At 41.4% G+C, this 15,369-nt stretch overlaps 1 protein-coding gene across 5 annotated transcripts in view; it reads right to left on the minus strand.

Annotated features, from left to right (window-relative positions):
* The window catches only part of LOC116398734 (inaD-like protein), an 84,001-nt gene that overhangs the window by 15,816 nt on the left and 52,816 nt on the right, over positions 1 to 15,369 (minus strand). For all 5 annotated transcript variants that reach the window (XM_031875306.1, XM_031875305.1, XM_031875303.1 and 2 more), the window contains 4 exons: positions 14,332 to 14,423; positions 2,248 to 2,341; positions 1,151 to 1,243; positions 437 to 547 (listed from right to left, as the gene is read on the minus strand). In XM_031875306.1, the coding sequence (XP_031731166.1) occupies positions 437 to 547; positions 1,151 to 1,243; positions 2,248 to 2,341; positions 14,332 to 14,423 (390 nt within the window). The remainder of the gene's footprint in view (positions 1 to 436; positions 548 to 1,150; positions 1,244 to 2,247; positions 2,342 to 14,331; positions 14,424 to 15,369) is intronic.

A 15,369-nucleotide genomic window follows, 5' to 3' on the forward strand; every position in this document is an offset into this window, starting at 1 on the left:
AAAAAAATATATAAAAATTATAGTTACTTTACAAATAAAAATAAAAAAAAGAAAAAACATACAAGAGTAGTATTAAGTAAAAGTACTCTCTATGTATATATATATATATATATATTTATTTAGATAATGATCCTATAAAATGTGATGCATTAAATGAGTATAATCAGCTCTTCTACTACCAACTGCTATATTTAAATGCATCGTACATGTTCCTGCATCAATAACAATTGTCAGATAGTGTAATATATACATCAATAGACCACTTTGGCTGCATAGTGAGTACTTTTACTTAATACTACTCTTGTATGTTTAGTGAAATAAGATTATTATTAATATATTAGTATTTTTTAAATGGTGGTGTTTCTACTCTCCCTGGAGTAAACGCTCTCAGTACTTCCTCCACAGTGTGTGAATGAGGTCAGCCAGACCAAATCACCTTGGTGGAGGTGTCGCTCTGTGTCAGACTCGTGGGGGCGCTGTTGTTGCTGTTGCTGCTGCTTCTGTTTCCGTTCCTGTTGTTCTGCTCGCCTTCATCGCTCTTCGCGTCCTGTTCGACAGACCACAGATCAGTTTACACTTTCATATTCCGGTGCAATGTGGGCTGAAACTTCGGGTTGTTTCCCCTCTAGTGACACCTGTACACAGCCCCCCAGAGTTCACAAAATATGATGTTTTGTTGTAGTTTAAACAAACCAACAGTACACCGGAAATGATTAGTTAAGTTATGCATGAGTAAATCTTAGCGTCTAGACAAAAATAAGCAATAGTTTTAGTGACATTTTAGTCATTTTTATCCTTCATAGTTTTAGTTGACAACACAAAGTCAACTTTCAGTCAAAATGTTTTCTCTCTAAATTTTGTGGTTTCTTTTTTTCATTTAGTCTCAGTCCTGTTTCAAATGTTCTTTTTTCATCAGATTATATTGAATATTTCTGAATAATCTAGTTCCAGCCAAAACAATTTACTGTTAAAATAAGGAATATTAGTCCAATAATGACCGATAATCTTTTGGGGGGAACATTGTCACTGTTTCTGAGTGAGTGAGCGAGCGAGTGAGCGAGAGAGAGAGAGATCCCCAAAATAAATGATCCATCGAAATATTCACACGAGATATCAATGTGACGAGTGTCTGAAAGTGATTATGACTAACCTGCGGGTCCGATGACAGGTGGAGGGTCAGGCTGTCGGGGGGGCGAGGTTCGTCTGTGGGGACGGAGACGCCGAGAGGAGCTGGAGAGACGGACTGACACAGAAGAAGAAGAAGAAGAAGAAGAAGAAGAAGGAGAATACATGCAGGTCAGTCTACGGTTGCCTCTCCGTCTTTAATCCAGAGTGACTCTCAGGAATGAGAGTGTCAGTTAAATGGAGAGTGAGAGTTAAATTGAACGTCAGGTTTGACGTCTTGTCTTGTTTCTTAACCTCTCCTGACAGAGTGTGTTTGGTCTGAGGCCAGTAAATAACTTTCCCACCAACAGTTTGAAACCGCTTTAAAAGAAGAGATAAAAGAGCGACTGGAAACAACAAACTGTGTTTTATACATTTCTGTTTGTGTTGAGATTAGCATATTACACACATATTAACCAGCGAACTTTAGAGCCAGGCTAGCTGTTTCCCTCTGCTTCAAGTCTTTATGCTAAGCTAGGCTAACCACCTCCCAACTCCAGCTCTGTACCTGTGCGACCTACAGAAGTACAACAAACGTTACAAATATTAATTACACTATTGTGGACTAATGAATGTCAAAATATAGGAAGGAAAAAAAAGTCATAGTATAACATGTTGAAAAAGTCATAATAGTATACATAAAAAGTAACAGCATAATATGTCAAAATGGTTATATCATAGTACATCAAAAAAGTCACAGTATAGTAAGTCAATTTAAGTCATAGTACATTATGTGAAAAAGTCACAAAATACTCAAAAAATGTCATATTGTAAGTCCAACAAATGAGGCATGTTATAATAATAAACAATACATTTTTATGTTTCACACCTGGAGCTCAGTTAATTGTTGTCTTTACATTCTGGTCACACTGGCTTACAGACTGACATGTAACTCACTGATTGGACAGTTTTGGTGACGTCATCATCAGCACCCACATGGGCAAATCATATTGTGTTGGACTGACAGCAGCTCCGTCTGCAGTTTTATGTTCCTGACGTATTTATGTGTGTTCTCCGGAGTTAAAAAGAGACAGAAGCTTGTGGACGGTGATGTGTGTCAGTGTTAAAAGAGTGCGTTGTTACCTTGGGGCTGATGGGGCTGAGGACAGGGGGAGGAGGGGGAGGAGGGGGAGAGGCGAAGGGGGGGACGGCCATCTGGTTTATAGCATCCTCATTTCTACGGAGAGAGACAGAGAGAGACATCAGTGCAGTTTGGGCTGCAACACGAAAAACCAGAAAAGAAGCAAGAAAAACACATTTTCTCATCAGCAAGGAACTGATGGAATTATTAATGCAGAGTTTCACCACCTGAGACCCTCCCCCCCTCTCTAGCATAAACACATGTCCGCTCGGTGTTTCATTATGTCCCTGTGAGAGCGGATCAGTCACAGAGCTGCAGCTGATCTGCGGCCTGCAGCAGCAGTGCAGATGAACGTTCAGCTGCAATAATACGACTGCTGCACAACCACAAACCTAAGATGGAGACCTGTTTTTAACATTCTGATTCACGTTTTTTTATGGAGGTGGAAGCACTTCTTGTGTTATATAATTTTTGTCCTATGCATTGAATGTGCTGTAACTCTGTTATGTTGTTCATTCTGTACACATGACATCTATTGCATTTCTGTCCATCCTGATAGAGGATGCCTCCTCTGTTGATCTCTCTGAGGTTTCTTCCTTTCTTTTAAAGGTTTTTTTGAGGGAGTATTTCCTGTACCGATGTGAGGGTCCTGGGACAGAGGATGTCGTATGTGTACAGATTGTAAAGCCCTCTGATGCAAATTTGTAATTTTGGGCTATACAAAATAAATTGAATTGAAACTCACAAAATTGCCTTTTAAATGAATCTAGTGTGAAGTCAGAGACTTTTATTCATTCAGAGATCTGATTCACAGCATCAGTCTGTTTTCAGGTTTCTGGTCTTACTTGAGTCAGCACCGGCTGGGACTGAAGACTACAAGTTTGAAGAAAAAAAAATCATAAGTTGTGGAGTTAGAAAGGGCCTCTGTAGCTGTTAGCTGCTAGCATAGCACACCACAATCCCACACACAACATTCACTGGAGAACGTTGCCTTCAGAGCTTTCTGCCATAAATCCCCTCAGGTTTAGGGCAACAAAACTTTCTTAATGCAAACTTTTCCTATGTGCACACACGGCTCCCGTCCAGCTGAACTGTGGGCAATGTAGGCGCGAAGAAAAATAGCAGGGAGAGATGGCAAAAATATTCAGACACTCATTCTGTCAGGGACGCTGGGTGTCCACTATGACTCGCTACATGGGATAAAACCAGCAGCGACGGATGCTGGTGTTGGTCCCCGAACGCCTCATGTCTGTTGGGTCTGATCCAGGCGGCAACCTCAGGTTGTGTAGAAGGAAGTGTCTTAAAACTTGCATTATAGCTACTGACCAGCAGGGGGCGACTCCTCTGGTTGTATCGAAGTCTGAGAAAATGACTTTACTTCTCTCTTGATTTATTACCTCAGTAAACATTGTAAACATGAGTTTATGGTCTCAATCTCTAGTTTCAAATCTTCTACAATACAGCATGATGTTCATTTAGTAAATGATGGTCCATTTAGAGTCAAATAGACCATAAAGCAGGGTATGCTTTAGGGCGGGGCTTACTGTGATTGGCAGGTCGCTGCCACTACCAGAGCCTTATCCTCCTCTATGTCACTCCTCCACATTCCAAATATGGTAATCTCCGTTCATTGGTAGCAAATAACCAAGAACATGGCAAGGGCCGTAATCCAAGATGGCAACGGGCGAAATTGCCAAACTCAAGGCTTCAAAACGGCAGACCACAACCCAATGGGTGACGTCACGATGACTACGTCCACTTCTTATATACAGTCTATGGTCGGATCATTACTGGGCTAATGGCAGGGAGTCTGACCTTTATGTCTTCATCCTGCTGAGCACCTTCATCTGTCAAAGTTCACGAAGCCCAAGGATGAGGAACGATGGGACAAAGACGGATGCTGACTCAGACTTCCTTTCCTCCTCCCAGCAGCAGCTGGTGACTCACTAAACGCTCCTGATGGGAACATCGCTGTAATCTAAACTGAACAATCACACGGCTGAGGGAGAAATTATATTTATCAAATCGGGTATCTCATCAGCAGGAACAACAACAAGAAGCTTCTCAGGCAATGGAGCGGAAAACCAACAACGCATCCCCGAAGTGTGCCGACGGACATGAAGGAGGATGCGATGAGGGAGATGAAACCCGGAGTGTTTAAGAAGACATCTGCTACATGACGACATATGGTGCGAGTCCACCACATGGGACACTTCAAATCCTTCTGCGGTGGAGCCGTCTGACGCCGGAATTGTTTGATTCGAGGCTCTGGCGCTAAACGGAGCCATCTGTGGAGCTCCAGGATGAACATCAGAGAGGACCGAGATGGAGGATTTTTTTGTCTCAGAGTCTCATTCTGCTTTCTTATTTAGACTGCGTCATCATTAGTGCTTCTAAACTCCACTTCACAGAGATCACCTGTCAATCAAACGGCGAGGGAAAGATTATCTGGAACCAGTAAAACTAATAACAGAGTTGAGTGCAGTATTGCTGCGTGACTAGAGGAGCGATGAACAATGAGGGTGAAAAATGACCAAACAATTAGAAATATCTTTAGGAGTTATATGAGGCGTTCAGGGTCACTGAATATTAAGGGAAACGTCAGCACTTTTAACGTTTGATGACAGAAACGTTCCAATCTGACTTCTCCACTCCTTCGGGCTGAACACGCAGAGCGATCGACGGATCAACAACACCCTTCACTTCCTTTCCTTCATCTTCAGAGAGCTTTAAAATGGTTGAGTATTTTAAATATAAGACGGAGACAATACATTTAAGTGGAAACCTTTCTGATCACCTAAATCAGCACCACATCACTGACTTATTGTCTGCTCTCTAATAGAGCAGGAAATTATGCCTGAAATTATGGATTGAACGTCATCAGAGAGAATCATTATCAGCCGTTCTCCATCAAAAGGCACCGTGATTATTATCATCCTCTATGGTACGGCCACAAGATGCTCCAGTTTCTCAATCTGATTTAACTTCTTCTATGACAGCATCAATGATTAGATGAAGATTTCCTCACCTTCAACTTGCATCACAACTCTTACTGAACAGAGATTAAAGGGATACATTGATGAGGAAGAAAGACAACCAGAGTTCACTGAGAGAAGCAGACTATAGGATCCGGTCTGCAGCTTATTCACCGTCTTAAAGTCCTGCTCTGCAGACAATATCGTCAAAAAACAAAAAGCTCTGACAGTCTAAGTCAAAAAGCTGGCCCGGTGTTATTTTGCTTGGGGTTTTCATTTGAAACCAAAAAAAAAAAAAACTGGATTTCTGTACCTTACCCATCTCTTACAATCTAGTTGCTCTACAAAGGGATCAATACAAAAAACAATATATTTACAGTTAACTCCAATATAATGCCAGACAACTGCCACAAGAGGACAGTCAATATTTTTTTAAACAGTTTTCATCATGGCCATAAGCTTAACCTTAGTTGTGGCAAATCAGGAAATGCTAATATAAATAATTTTTGTAATTTATGATTTTGAAGCTCAGTTTTCATGATGTGAAAGTTATGGACTGGATTTGATTTTACATCATGTACAGAGACTTACGTACGAAAGCTTAACTCCTGACATAAATGTGGGGGTTTGTGGTTTAAGATGTAGAAATATTCAGCCTATGTAAATATTTGTTTTAATTATTTTGTGAGTTGTTTCTGTTTTTGTGTGGTGGGGATTTACCCCAACCATTTATTTCTATAATGTCTTTTATACTTTTTACTATAACACACATGTAAAATGTCATTTGTAGCCATACATCAGCATGATAAGAACTACCTAAAATAACAGAAACCATCTTTGGGGAGACTGCATTTGACGTGTACTTGGGTTTTTATGTTTGGCCCATGTCTCATCTTTAACATACCGTATAGGGGGCGGGGTTTATGACCTATACTGCAGCCAGCCACCAAGGGGACAATCGAGATGTTTTGGCTTGGGGAGCTGTCATGTTGTCCATCTTTATATACACAAAGCTCAGACAAACCTGAATGGCTGTGAAAGGAAGAATAATCTATTCCTGCGCTCCAAGCTTTGTCTTCTCTTGCTTCATTCCATCTGTCCTGGTCCCTCAGTATCTCCACCCTTCGACCATTTATTTTATTTTAATATATATATTACCTTATTGTCCTTGCCCAGTATCTGACCCCTTCGCGATGAACCTTTAATGTGTCCTTGGTGCAAGTGAAGCCGTCAGAAACTGGAATTTATGGATCAGTCTGTTACTTCCTGCTTCAGTCACGCAAGACAGACACCGTCAGCCAATCATCCACCTGAACAGGTTAATTAGTTTAACATTCACTCTTTAGATGTTCCGCTGAGAGGCCTCAATACTACAACATCCAGATGATTGATCTGATACCGTACCAGTGGAGTCATACATGTACAAGTTTTTTTCTGAGGGCGGTGCTAAAAGGACACATCACGGCGTCACATATTTTAAATTATCCTCTGAGGAGCAGGACTGAAATCAGGACATTTCTATGTAAGTCTAGGTATATTATATATGACCACCTGACTAAAGCGGAGCAGGAAGGAGAGCTAGTTAGCTGTTAGCAGCCAGTGGGAGTCATACGTGTCTTTGGCTAACAGAACTAAACACACAGCAGGACTGACAGTTTCAGTTCAGAGGAAGTTTTAAACAGTCAACATGATGCATTACACAGTGAACTGTAGACTGCTGCATAGATTCAAATGAGTGTCATTGCTTAATTGTGTTTTTTATTCATTCAATCAAACATTACAGCAATGGTCAATGCAGACACACCTACAGGATATCTGCATTTTGTCTGTCTTCGACACTTGCACTACTGTCTGTTCCCAAACCATTTCTTTTGTTGTTGTTTCTATGTCGACTCTTCTGTGAGTCTTTTTTTTTTTTAAACATCTAAAGTAGTTCAGGCTAAATCCATTCAAATGGATTATTAAAACTGGATTTGATGGTGATTTTAAATGTGCCCGGTGCATCCGTCTTCTGTCGATAATGGGAGTAACATGATTGATCTGGATATAAACTATTTCATGTCTTAGATTCTAATTAGATTATATATTTAGGTGATTTTTAACTTAATGTTGTAGGAACATTTGTATCAGCATTGTCACAGGGGAGCCTGATGAGAATCACCGTTTCACTGTCATCATTGACAGTGATGAACTTGATCTCCTGAAGCTGTCCCCTGGTTCAAACCTGGAGGTCTGATCTGTACATGGAATAAGAATTTTGAACATTATTTAAATGCTGTGTTCTCAGCTGTGTGTTGTTGCAGCTTTCAGGAACGCCGCAGTGTAATCCGGACACCGATTAAAACCCACCTTTACAGACTCGTTATGCGACATCTGAAGCCGCTTCTTTACTACAATGATTGTTTGATCACTTTGGAAACCAATCTACTCCATCAGTATCGTCACACAGTAAGTTAGATGTGCAGAGGGATGGACCGGGCTGGCAGGGTGACCATTTCGGTTTCCATGGCGATGCACTCCTGCCCCCGTCGACATCCCATTGCTCATTGCCGTGGCGACCTTTATCGGAGATAAATCATTCAGCGGCGGCCCGTGGACAAGACTATAACGAGATTTTGTCACCTGGCCGAACGCGGCGAGAGCGCCAGTGTCCTCATGGCCCCGACACGCCGACCGCATTCAATCAGAGCAGGCCGGCAGGCAAAATAAAAACCACGACATGGTCAGAACAGTCTGGTGAACTGGGAGATAGCACACACAAAAGGTTTCCTGAAGAAATAAAAGAGACTATTGATCACAACAAAAGTACCCTGCTTGAAAATATTCATGCTGAGGTAAAAAAAAAAAAAAATCAATAAACACTTATAGTATGAAGAGTTCAGGGTCTCAAAAATGACAGCTTTCTCTCCATGAACATGACACTGATAGAAATACATTTTGAAGAAAATATAACACCAGACTCTGTTCCTCTTATCAGCATGAGGAAATGTTAATTAATGTATCTCACAAATCTCAAAAACAAAAGATATTAACTGACAACATATTTCATTTGTTATATCTGATCTTATAACACAATATCAGCTGGTAGTGACTACAGTGTTATTAAACAGTTTTATGGTGTTTAGACCAGAGAAAGATCATCATCTGGTTTAATACAGTCAAAAATCAGTGATGAAAAGTAATTAAGTACATTTACTCAAGTACTGTACTTAAGTACAGTTTGAGGTACTTGTAGTTCACTTGCGTAATTCCATTTCATGCTACTCTATACTTCTACGCCATTACATCTCAGAGACTAATATTGTACTTTGTACTTCACTACATATATTTATGAACACAGGGATGCATCAATAAATATAATCCAATAATATAATATTTATTATTCTGAAATGATCCTTTCTGCATAACCTTTACTGTTGGTACTTGCAGTATATTTTTATGCTAATGCTTTTACTAAAAATGTCAAATGCATGGTCTTTTACTGACAACACAGTATTTTCACCATGTGGTACTAACCCTAATACTATTTTTTCCTCCACCACAGGTACACATACAAATGAACTAAATACAAGTATTTGATATATCCCTGGTATTACACAGCAACAACACTTCAATGTGTTTTACATCAGGTTACAAATGAGGGATGGTTTTTATGTTGCTGACAGACTTGAATCTCATTCACACTCTTCCATACAAATGGTTAAACCCATAGTGTCTACAAAAGCCCAAATATGAGAAATAGATATCGACTTCACTTGAGAGTTTCTTCTGTGTTTTTAAACAATTCAAACAGCTGCCGGGCGTTCAGGACCCGAACGTGTACGAGTGATGTTTTCAGATTGAATGTATTTAACAAACCGTCGCCACTCTGTTCCCATCTGTAGGTTTGTGACCCAGAGGACGTTTTCCATCGCTGTCAAACACTACGACACCACAGCTGTCAGGATGTGACAGACGTCAGCGAAGCCGCTAGTATCTGGCGACGAAGCACGACTCGATGCCGACATGTCATCACATGACTACAACCAAACAACACAGGAGCTGTTGGGCCTTAAAAGTAATTTGGAGGTTTAACGTTAACATGGAGGTGATGATAAAAACAGTCATCGACTGAAGATTTTACAGCAGCACTGACGTGAAAATGAGTCTTGATTTAACACCAGCGAGACACTTACAGCTCAGTAACAGACTTAACGACTTGTTGTGGTCGTGATTTATGTCTCATGTTGACATGGAGGCGTCTCATGAGCCTGAACACAGCAAACAGCCCCATCACTCAGAGTGACGGAGGTCTTTAGTAGCAGTTCTGACTTACACACTCATCCATCTCCATGTGTCAGACTGAGGATGCAGATGTTTTAAATATTCAGCTTACGGAGGCTGCAGGGTTCATTACAGGTAGATAACATCCTGGTGATTTTTGTCCTCTTAAAGTCAGTAGTGGAGATAAAAATGCAAAGTTTGTCCTGAGCATGGAACAAGAAGAAATATATACTGTGCAAAGTATATCTTGTTTTTGACCTTAAGTACAAGGGAATGGTCAAAGTTTTGTCCTGATGGTGGTGCTAGAGCATCTTCTCCCAACCTCTGCCTCAGGACCTTATAGGTTTACCTGATACGCAAATGCTGTCAGAAATTTAAAAAAAAGAGTTTTAAAGAAGTACATTTTACATTTATTTAAAGCTGGGGTCGCAACATTGGAGAAAACCGCAAGAGTACGCTAGATTTTAAAAGTGTCCAACTGAAAAATCCAGCCCAGTGTTGCCAACTCTTTTTCAATGAAAGTAGCTAGTAGCACTAGCTCCAAAAGTTGCTAAATCTAGCGAGAAAATTACAAAGTTGCTGTCAAAAGTCAAAAACACTGACAGCCCATCTCTTCAGGCCTCCCTCCAAAGCCACTCCCCCAAAATGATCAATGATAAACAACGAACATGGCTAGTATCAATACTTCCAGCTGTCAATTCTTTTGACAATACGAGTAAAGACCAGGTTGATGCCCAATAACAAGGCACTCGATATTATATTTATCCACCTTTTGCGAGCAGCGGAGCAGAGCAACCATCCTATAGCCCGACCTGCAAACCGCCAACTTTATGCATTATTGTAGCAAATGTCACTTTTTGTCAGTGTTATTTTGTAATGTGTCTGTTCAGAACACGGTGGCTTATAATGTTGGTAATTGTCATTTTTGTGATGGTTAATAGTGCTACATTTCCCAGTTGCATTTTCCTACATTGTCACATAATTTCATACAGCAGCCCAACCATCTCATTAGACTCATTAGCAGCTCCTGTTGCGGTGTACCCATGAACCACAACTATCACTGATAATACTAAAGATTTTTTATGGATTTATGGACATATATTCTGGATGGACGTTGGCGATAATGATATCCTGCAGTGCGAGTCACACTGAATGATATCAATATGTGTTTTATTGCTGTGTGTTAACATTTCTCTGAGTTGTGACTCTGAGAAGGACTATGATCTTCGACTCAGATTCACCTGCTAGAGCATCCTTTGCGGAGAATGAAAACATGGAGAAACTAGAGGGATAAACTCTTGTGTGATTATCTTCTCGGCAGCAGAGTCCAAGTCGGCCTGCACTTTAAATCCTGTCTGACAGGGAGGCTGAACCGGTGCGAGGCTCTGGTCTTAATGAGACCTCGGTAAAATACACCACACCTGCTCGCTTCAAAAGCTGCGAATCAATCCCTGCAGTGGAAAGCTCATTCCTGCAGCTGAGGAGGAGGAGGAGGAGGAGGAGAATGAGGAGGAGGGCTAGCAGAGTTTAATCTGTTTTGCAGAGAGTCCCCGTCCTCACTCCTCTCTCCCATCTCAAAAGGACTGAATGTGAAGGACTGTCCCCCTCCTGTCGGCTTTCATCAAGAGCCAACCCAGCGAAACTGAGAGCTTTGTGGTTGTTATACGGCGAACACAGAGCTCTGTCTCCGCCTTGCCGCCTTCGGATCAGACAGACGGGTTGCAGTTGGGACTTTGAAGTTTCCGAATGGCCGTTGTCTGCAGAGTGTCCCCGTCTGTTCTCTTATGAGTCAGACGAGACTCAAGCTAAACGCCCTCAGGGGCGGACACGTCTGAGTGCATCAGATCACGTCCTACAGGCGCTCCGGTGAGAGCTCAGTGACACGTTACAGCCTGAGTCATAATCTCAACGTTGTTCCAGGCGAGTGTGATTATTTTTTTGGGGGCATTTCTGCTTTATTCGGCACAATTTATGACTCGGCCTTAATGGCAAGCGCTCTACCCAGTGAGCCAACAGGGCGCCCCCTAAGGATCTGATCTACCCTTCAGTAACATCTTTTTCTTTACAACAGTACTAAACTATATCTTGTGTCTACTAGGTGGCTACTTTGGACCGATTCTGAAGCCCCCTTTTTTAAAACTTGTCATTTCAAGATAAAATTCAGATGAGATTTATTGGGCTTTCATTTAAACTTTAATTTAAATATTCAACATTCGAGGCAGTTTGTGAAATAGTCACGAAATACAATCGATTGGCTTCGTGGACATGGAACTGTCTGCATCTTTGAATCGTTCAAAACGTTTTTTTTAGGCAACAAAACCACTCGCAAGGTTTGGGCAACAAAAGCACAACCATAAAAGCACAACGCGGTGTCGAACACTGTTTGTCGTGGTTCTCATGGTCTTGGTATCACCATCCTCTACCAACCGCCATAAGTGATCTTTTTGGATATCAAATACGACGTCACTAGCTCTGGCTGTTGCTTTGTCACATGGATGCATTAAATTTTTGTGTCCACCACAAAAAAAAGTATCCTAATTGACTTTGCATTGGCAACATTTTTGGCGTGAGCGACACAAAAAAAAAACAGACAATTTGTGTCCCTGTACATGGAACCAAGAGGTCGTGAGACTATTTCATGACCTGTCATGAAACTGTGCTGAGATATCTCCGTCGGTTCAATCGCAAAACCATCTTGGATTTTCTCAAGCCTAAAAACCAAAACACCGACACAAAGGAGAAAAACCTCTGCACTTTAGTGCTTTAGTTTCAACAACTAATGTTTAACGTCTTCCCAGATCCATATGTTTCACATACGTTTGCAATAAAGAAGTTATTTTCCCGGCATCAGGATACTTGGCAGTAGCTTCTTCTGTGAGGAGGGATTTTACCTGTTTCTCTGTTTTCAGCTCTCTCTGATTTGTTCTATTCTCGTCTAACACTCCAGTCTCTGCTGCTGCCATGACCCAATTTAAGCACGGGGATCAATACAGTTTCATTTTATCCAATCCAGAGAATCAGAGAAATTGATGGCAGAGAAGTCACAGAGGGGATGAAGACAGTGTCGCTGGTGGAGCTCCCGCAGCTCTCTGCCGGCTGAATGAGACACTTTCCCCTCAATCGCCATCGTGTAGAAGGCAGTGAACTCTATTATACTCTAAGAAAAGGACACGTCTGACCACGTAAAAGGAAAACTCCTCCGCTCGTCCTCCTCAGGTCGGCCTCACTGGCTTGTGGATTCATGGTGATGGCAGCATGTTCGGCAGCATTTTAATTGAAAAGGGAATTTCTGCTTAAGAAACACTTCACGTCCGTCTTGTCTCCCTGAACGCATCACTGCCTTCCCCAGTGCTTCCCTGCTGCCTCCACCTGCTTAGAAAAACACTCCCGTCCTGTAACATCAGCGACGGGAGTCAGTGTCTCTCTGGATCCTCATTAAAGAAAATCTGCTGATTTTTCCACCTTACCTCCACCAATCCGAGTAAGGTATATAGTGTGAGAAATGCCTGCAGTTGTCACTGATGTTCTCCGTGTCCCTGTGGCGCAGCTGCAAAATCTGTTGTTCTACCGTATCCTCTTGACGCACTTGGTACACGGAAAAACCAGCTTTGGTAGCTGCGGGGAGCAACGTCGCTCAAATACTTCCTGGTTCTTGTCGCTTGTGTTGGATTTCCAACAGTGAAAATAGCATGCCAAAATACAAGCACAGAGGACAGTGTCTTGGCTGACTCGGACACTCGGGTATCAAGAGCACACATCCGTTTACTCTTGCTGGAGACCTTCAGATCCTGAAAATCAACAAAAGAAAAGACAACCAAGACCAGCCGAGCGATTTTGGAGCGATTTTAGTCTTTGCATTTATCCAATATTCTGCTCAGTGGGCAGCCGGCCCGGCAGAGAGATACAGTGTGCAGAGCCCACACATGTTCACATCTCACTTTGTTAGTTAAGGATTTAATGTCGTCCGTTCTCAAACAATCTTGATCATTTCAGGGTCACAACAATGTTTCCTCTCAAGTGCTTAGATTTGTTTCAGTTTATTCCTTTTATCATGTATGAATGGGATAATAGTTAAGGGCGTGAATGTTTCGGCTCAGTACAATCCATACATTCACAATGCACAGCATCTACCTGAGCAGAGAATGAGTTCTCTCTCCCTCTCTGTGTGTGTATTAATCCGTGCCCCACTGGTTTTCTCACGGCTGCCGCTCCGCACTGCTCAGCTGCCGCCGTGTCCAGAGGCAATAGAAATGCTCCCAGTCTCAAATTCAGCACCATTAATCCGTCATCCGATTCAAATCTCTACGGCAGAAATCTCGCAAATCCGAGGCCGAAGCGTTTTATTATTCTAAAATAATTGCGAAAATTCGCAATGCAAGACATAGCTGAATTAATTGCGTAGGTGCAATGATAACACTTTTCCCAAACGGGGCTAATGAATTAATGTCACTTCAATCACGATTGTAAGTTCAGAGTGAAAACAATCACAGCGAATTTTCAAACGGGAGTTATTTAGATAAACTGACCACATATTAGGAATCTTAATGGTTGTCCCATGCAAATATATTAAAACTTAATAAAGTTTATCAACAGCTTAAACAGTTTGTTGAGATTTGAAGCCTAAACAATCATTACAAGTTGCATTTTGCAGTTTCAAGTTTAGCTTTTGTACTTAATAGTAAAAAATTAGATCATGTATTCAAAATGTAGAAGATTTTATATTTATGGAAAACAATGCATTATTTTCAAAACATGATGAAAGTTCATGAAGGAATGATACAGGAAGAGCAGAGTCTCCGCCATCTGATTGGTCGGCCTACAGTTTCCCAGCATGCCTTGCAGCCCTACCTGAGCAGGATGAGTTTCACCTTGGGGACGGCGCTCTTAATGATGGCGGAGGCGTTCTGGTGACTTCGCCCATAGAGAACCTGGCTGTTAATCTGACATGAAAACAGAGATATATTGATTATTAACCTCATTTCTGAGAAACATATGATGATAAATTCTTGTTGATCACAAGAAAGCACACACGTCTCAGGCAGACGTTATTATAATCGCTGAGGAAGTGAAGGTGATCATTAGTTATTGATTTTCAAAATTAAAGTCAATACAAGTTTTTAATATGTATTAATTATCATAAACAGTAAGGAATTACTAATTATAATATTAGTGTCAGAATAACACTCTTATCTGACCACACAGACAATTTTCCTGCAGTAACTCCAGATGACTCCATTTTAACACCTCCAAGGTCAACACACACACACACACACACACTAAATTGAGATAGGGGGTAATTGAGAGGTCATTGAGCTGTGAGGCCGTAAACTACAGCAAGTTAGAAGCTACCAGCACCTCCACATGTTTATCAATATCTCATCTATACACACACACATCCCCCTTACAGTATTACAGTACATGGATTTATGCACTAATGTGCCTTTGAACTACGCAACCATCTCTGTGCTGCAGTGTGTGTTGTAGTGAGTGTGTGTTTTAGTGTGTAATTGTCCAGGCTTTCCTCGGCTGACAACAGTTTTTCATGGAGCCTCCGACACTGCTGTAATGAGGAGGCCGCCGAGCGAGAGAGCGAGCGAGAGCGAGAGAGGATCTCTGGGTTTCTCTGTTTAATATTTATAGAAACTAATTGGAAACCTCCTTACACGCATGTGATGCAATAAAATGAGAGCAATATGCTGTGGTTACGGCCAAAATATATAATCTTGATTACCATCATCATGACCAACACAAGACTCATTTTTTTTAGGACTTCATGTTGAAGACAAGTCAACAAGAATAAAACATGTAGCTGCACCCTCGGTAAGGCTGTCATCGTTACCTAAAGTTAAACAATTCACCATCCTAACATGCTCACTACGACAAAGC

The sequence above is a fragment of the Anarrhichthys ocellatus genome, unplaced genomic scaffold (genome assembly GCF_004355925.1).
Source record: "Anarrhichthys ocellatus isolate YVR2014 unplaced genomic scaffold, GSC_Weel_1.0 scaffold88, whole genome shotgun sequence".
In the NCBI taxonomy this organism is placed as follows: domain Eukaryota; kingdom Metazoa; phylum Chordata; class Actinopteri; order Perciformes; family Anarhichadidae; genus Anarrhichthys; species Anarrhichthys ocellatus.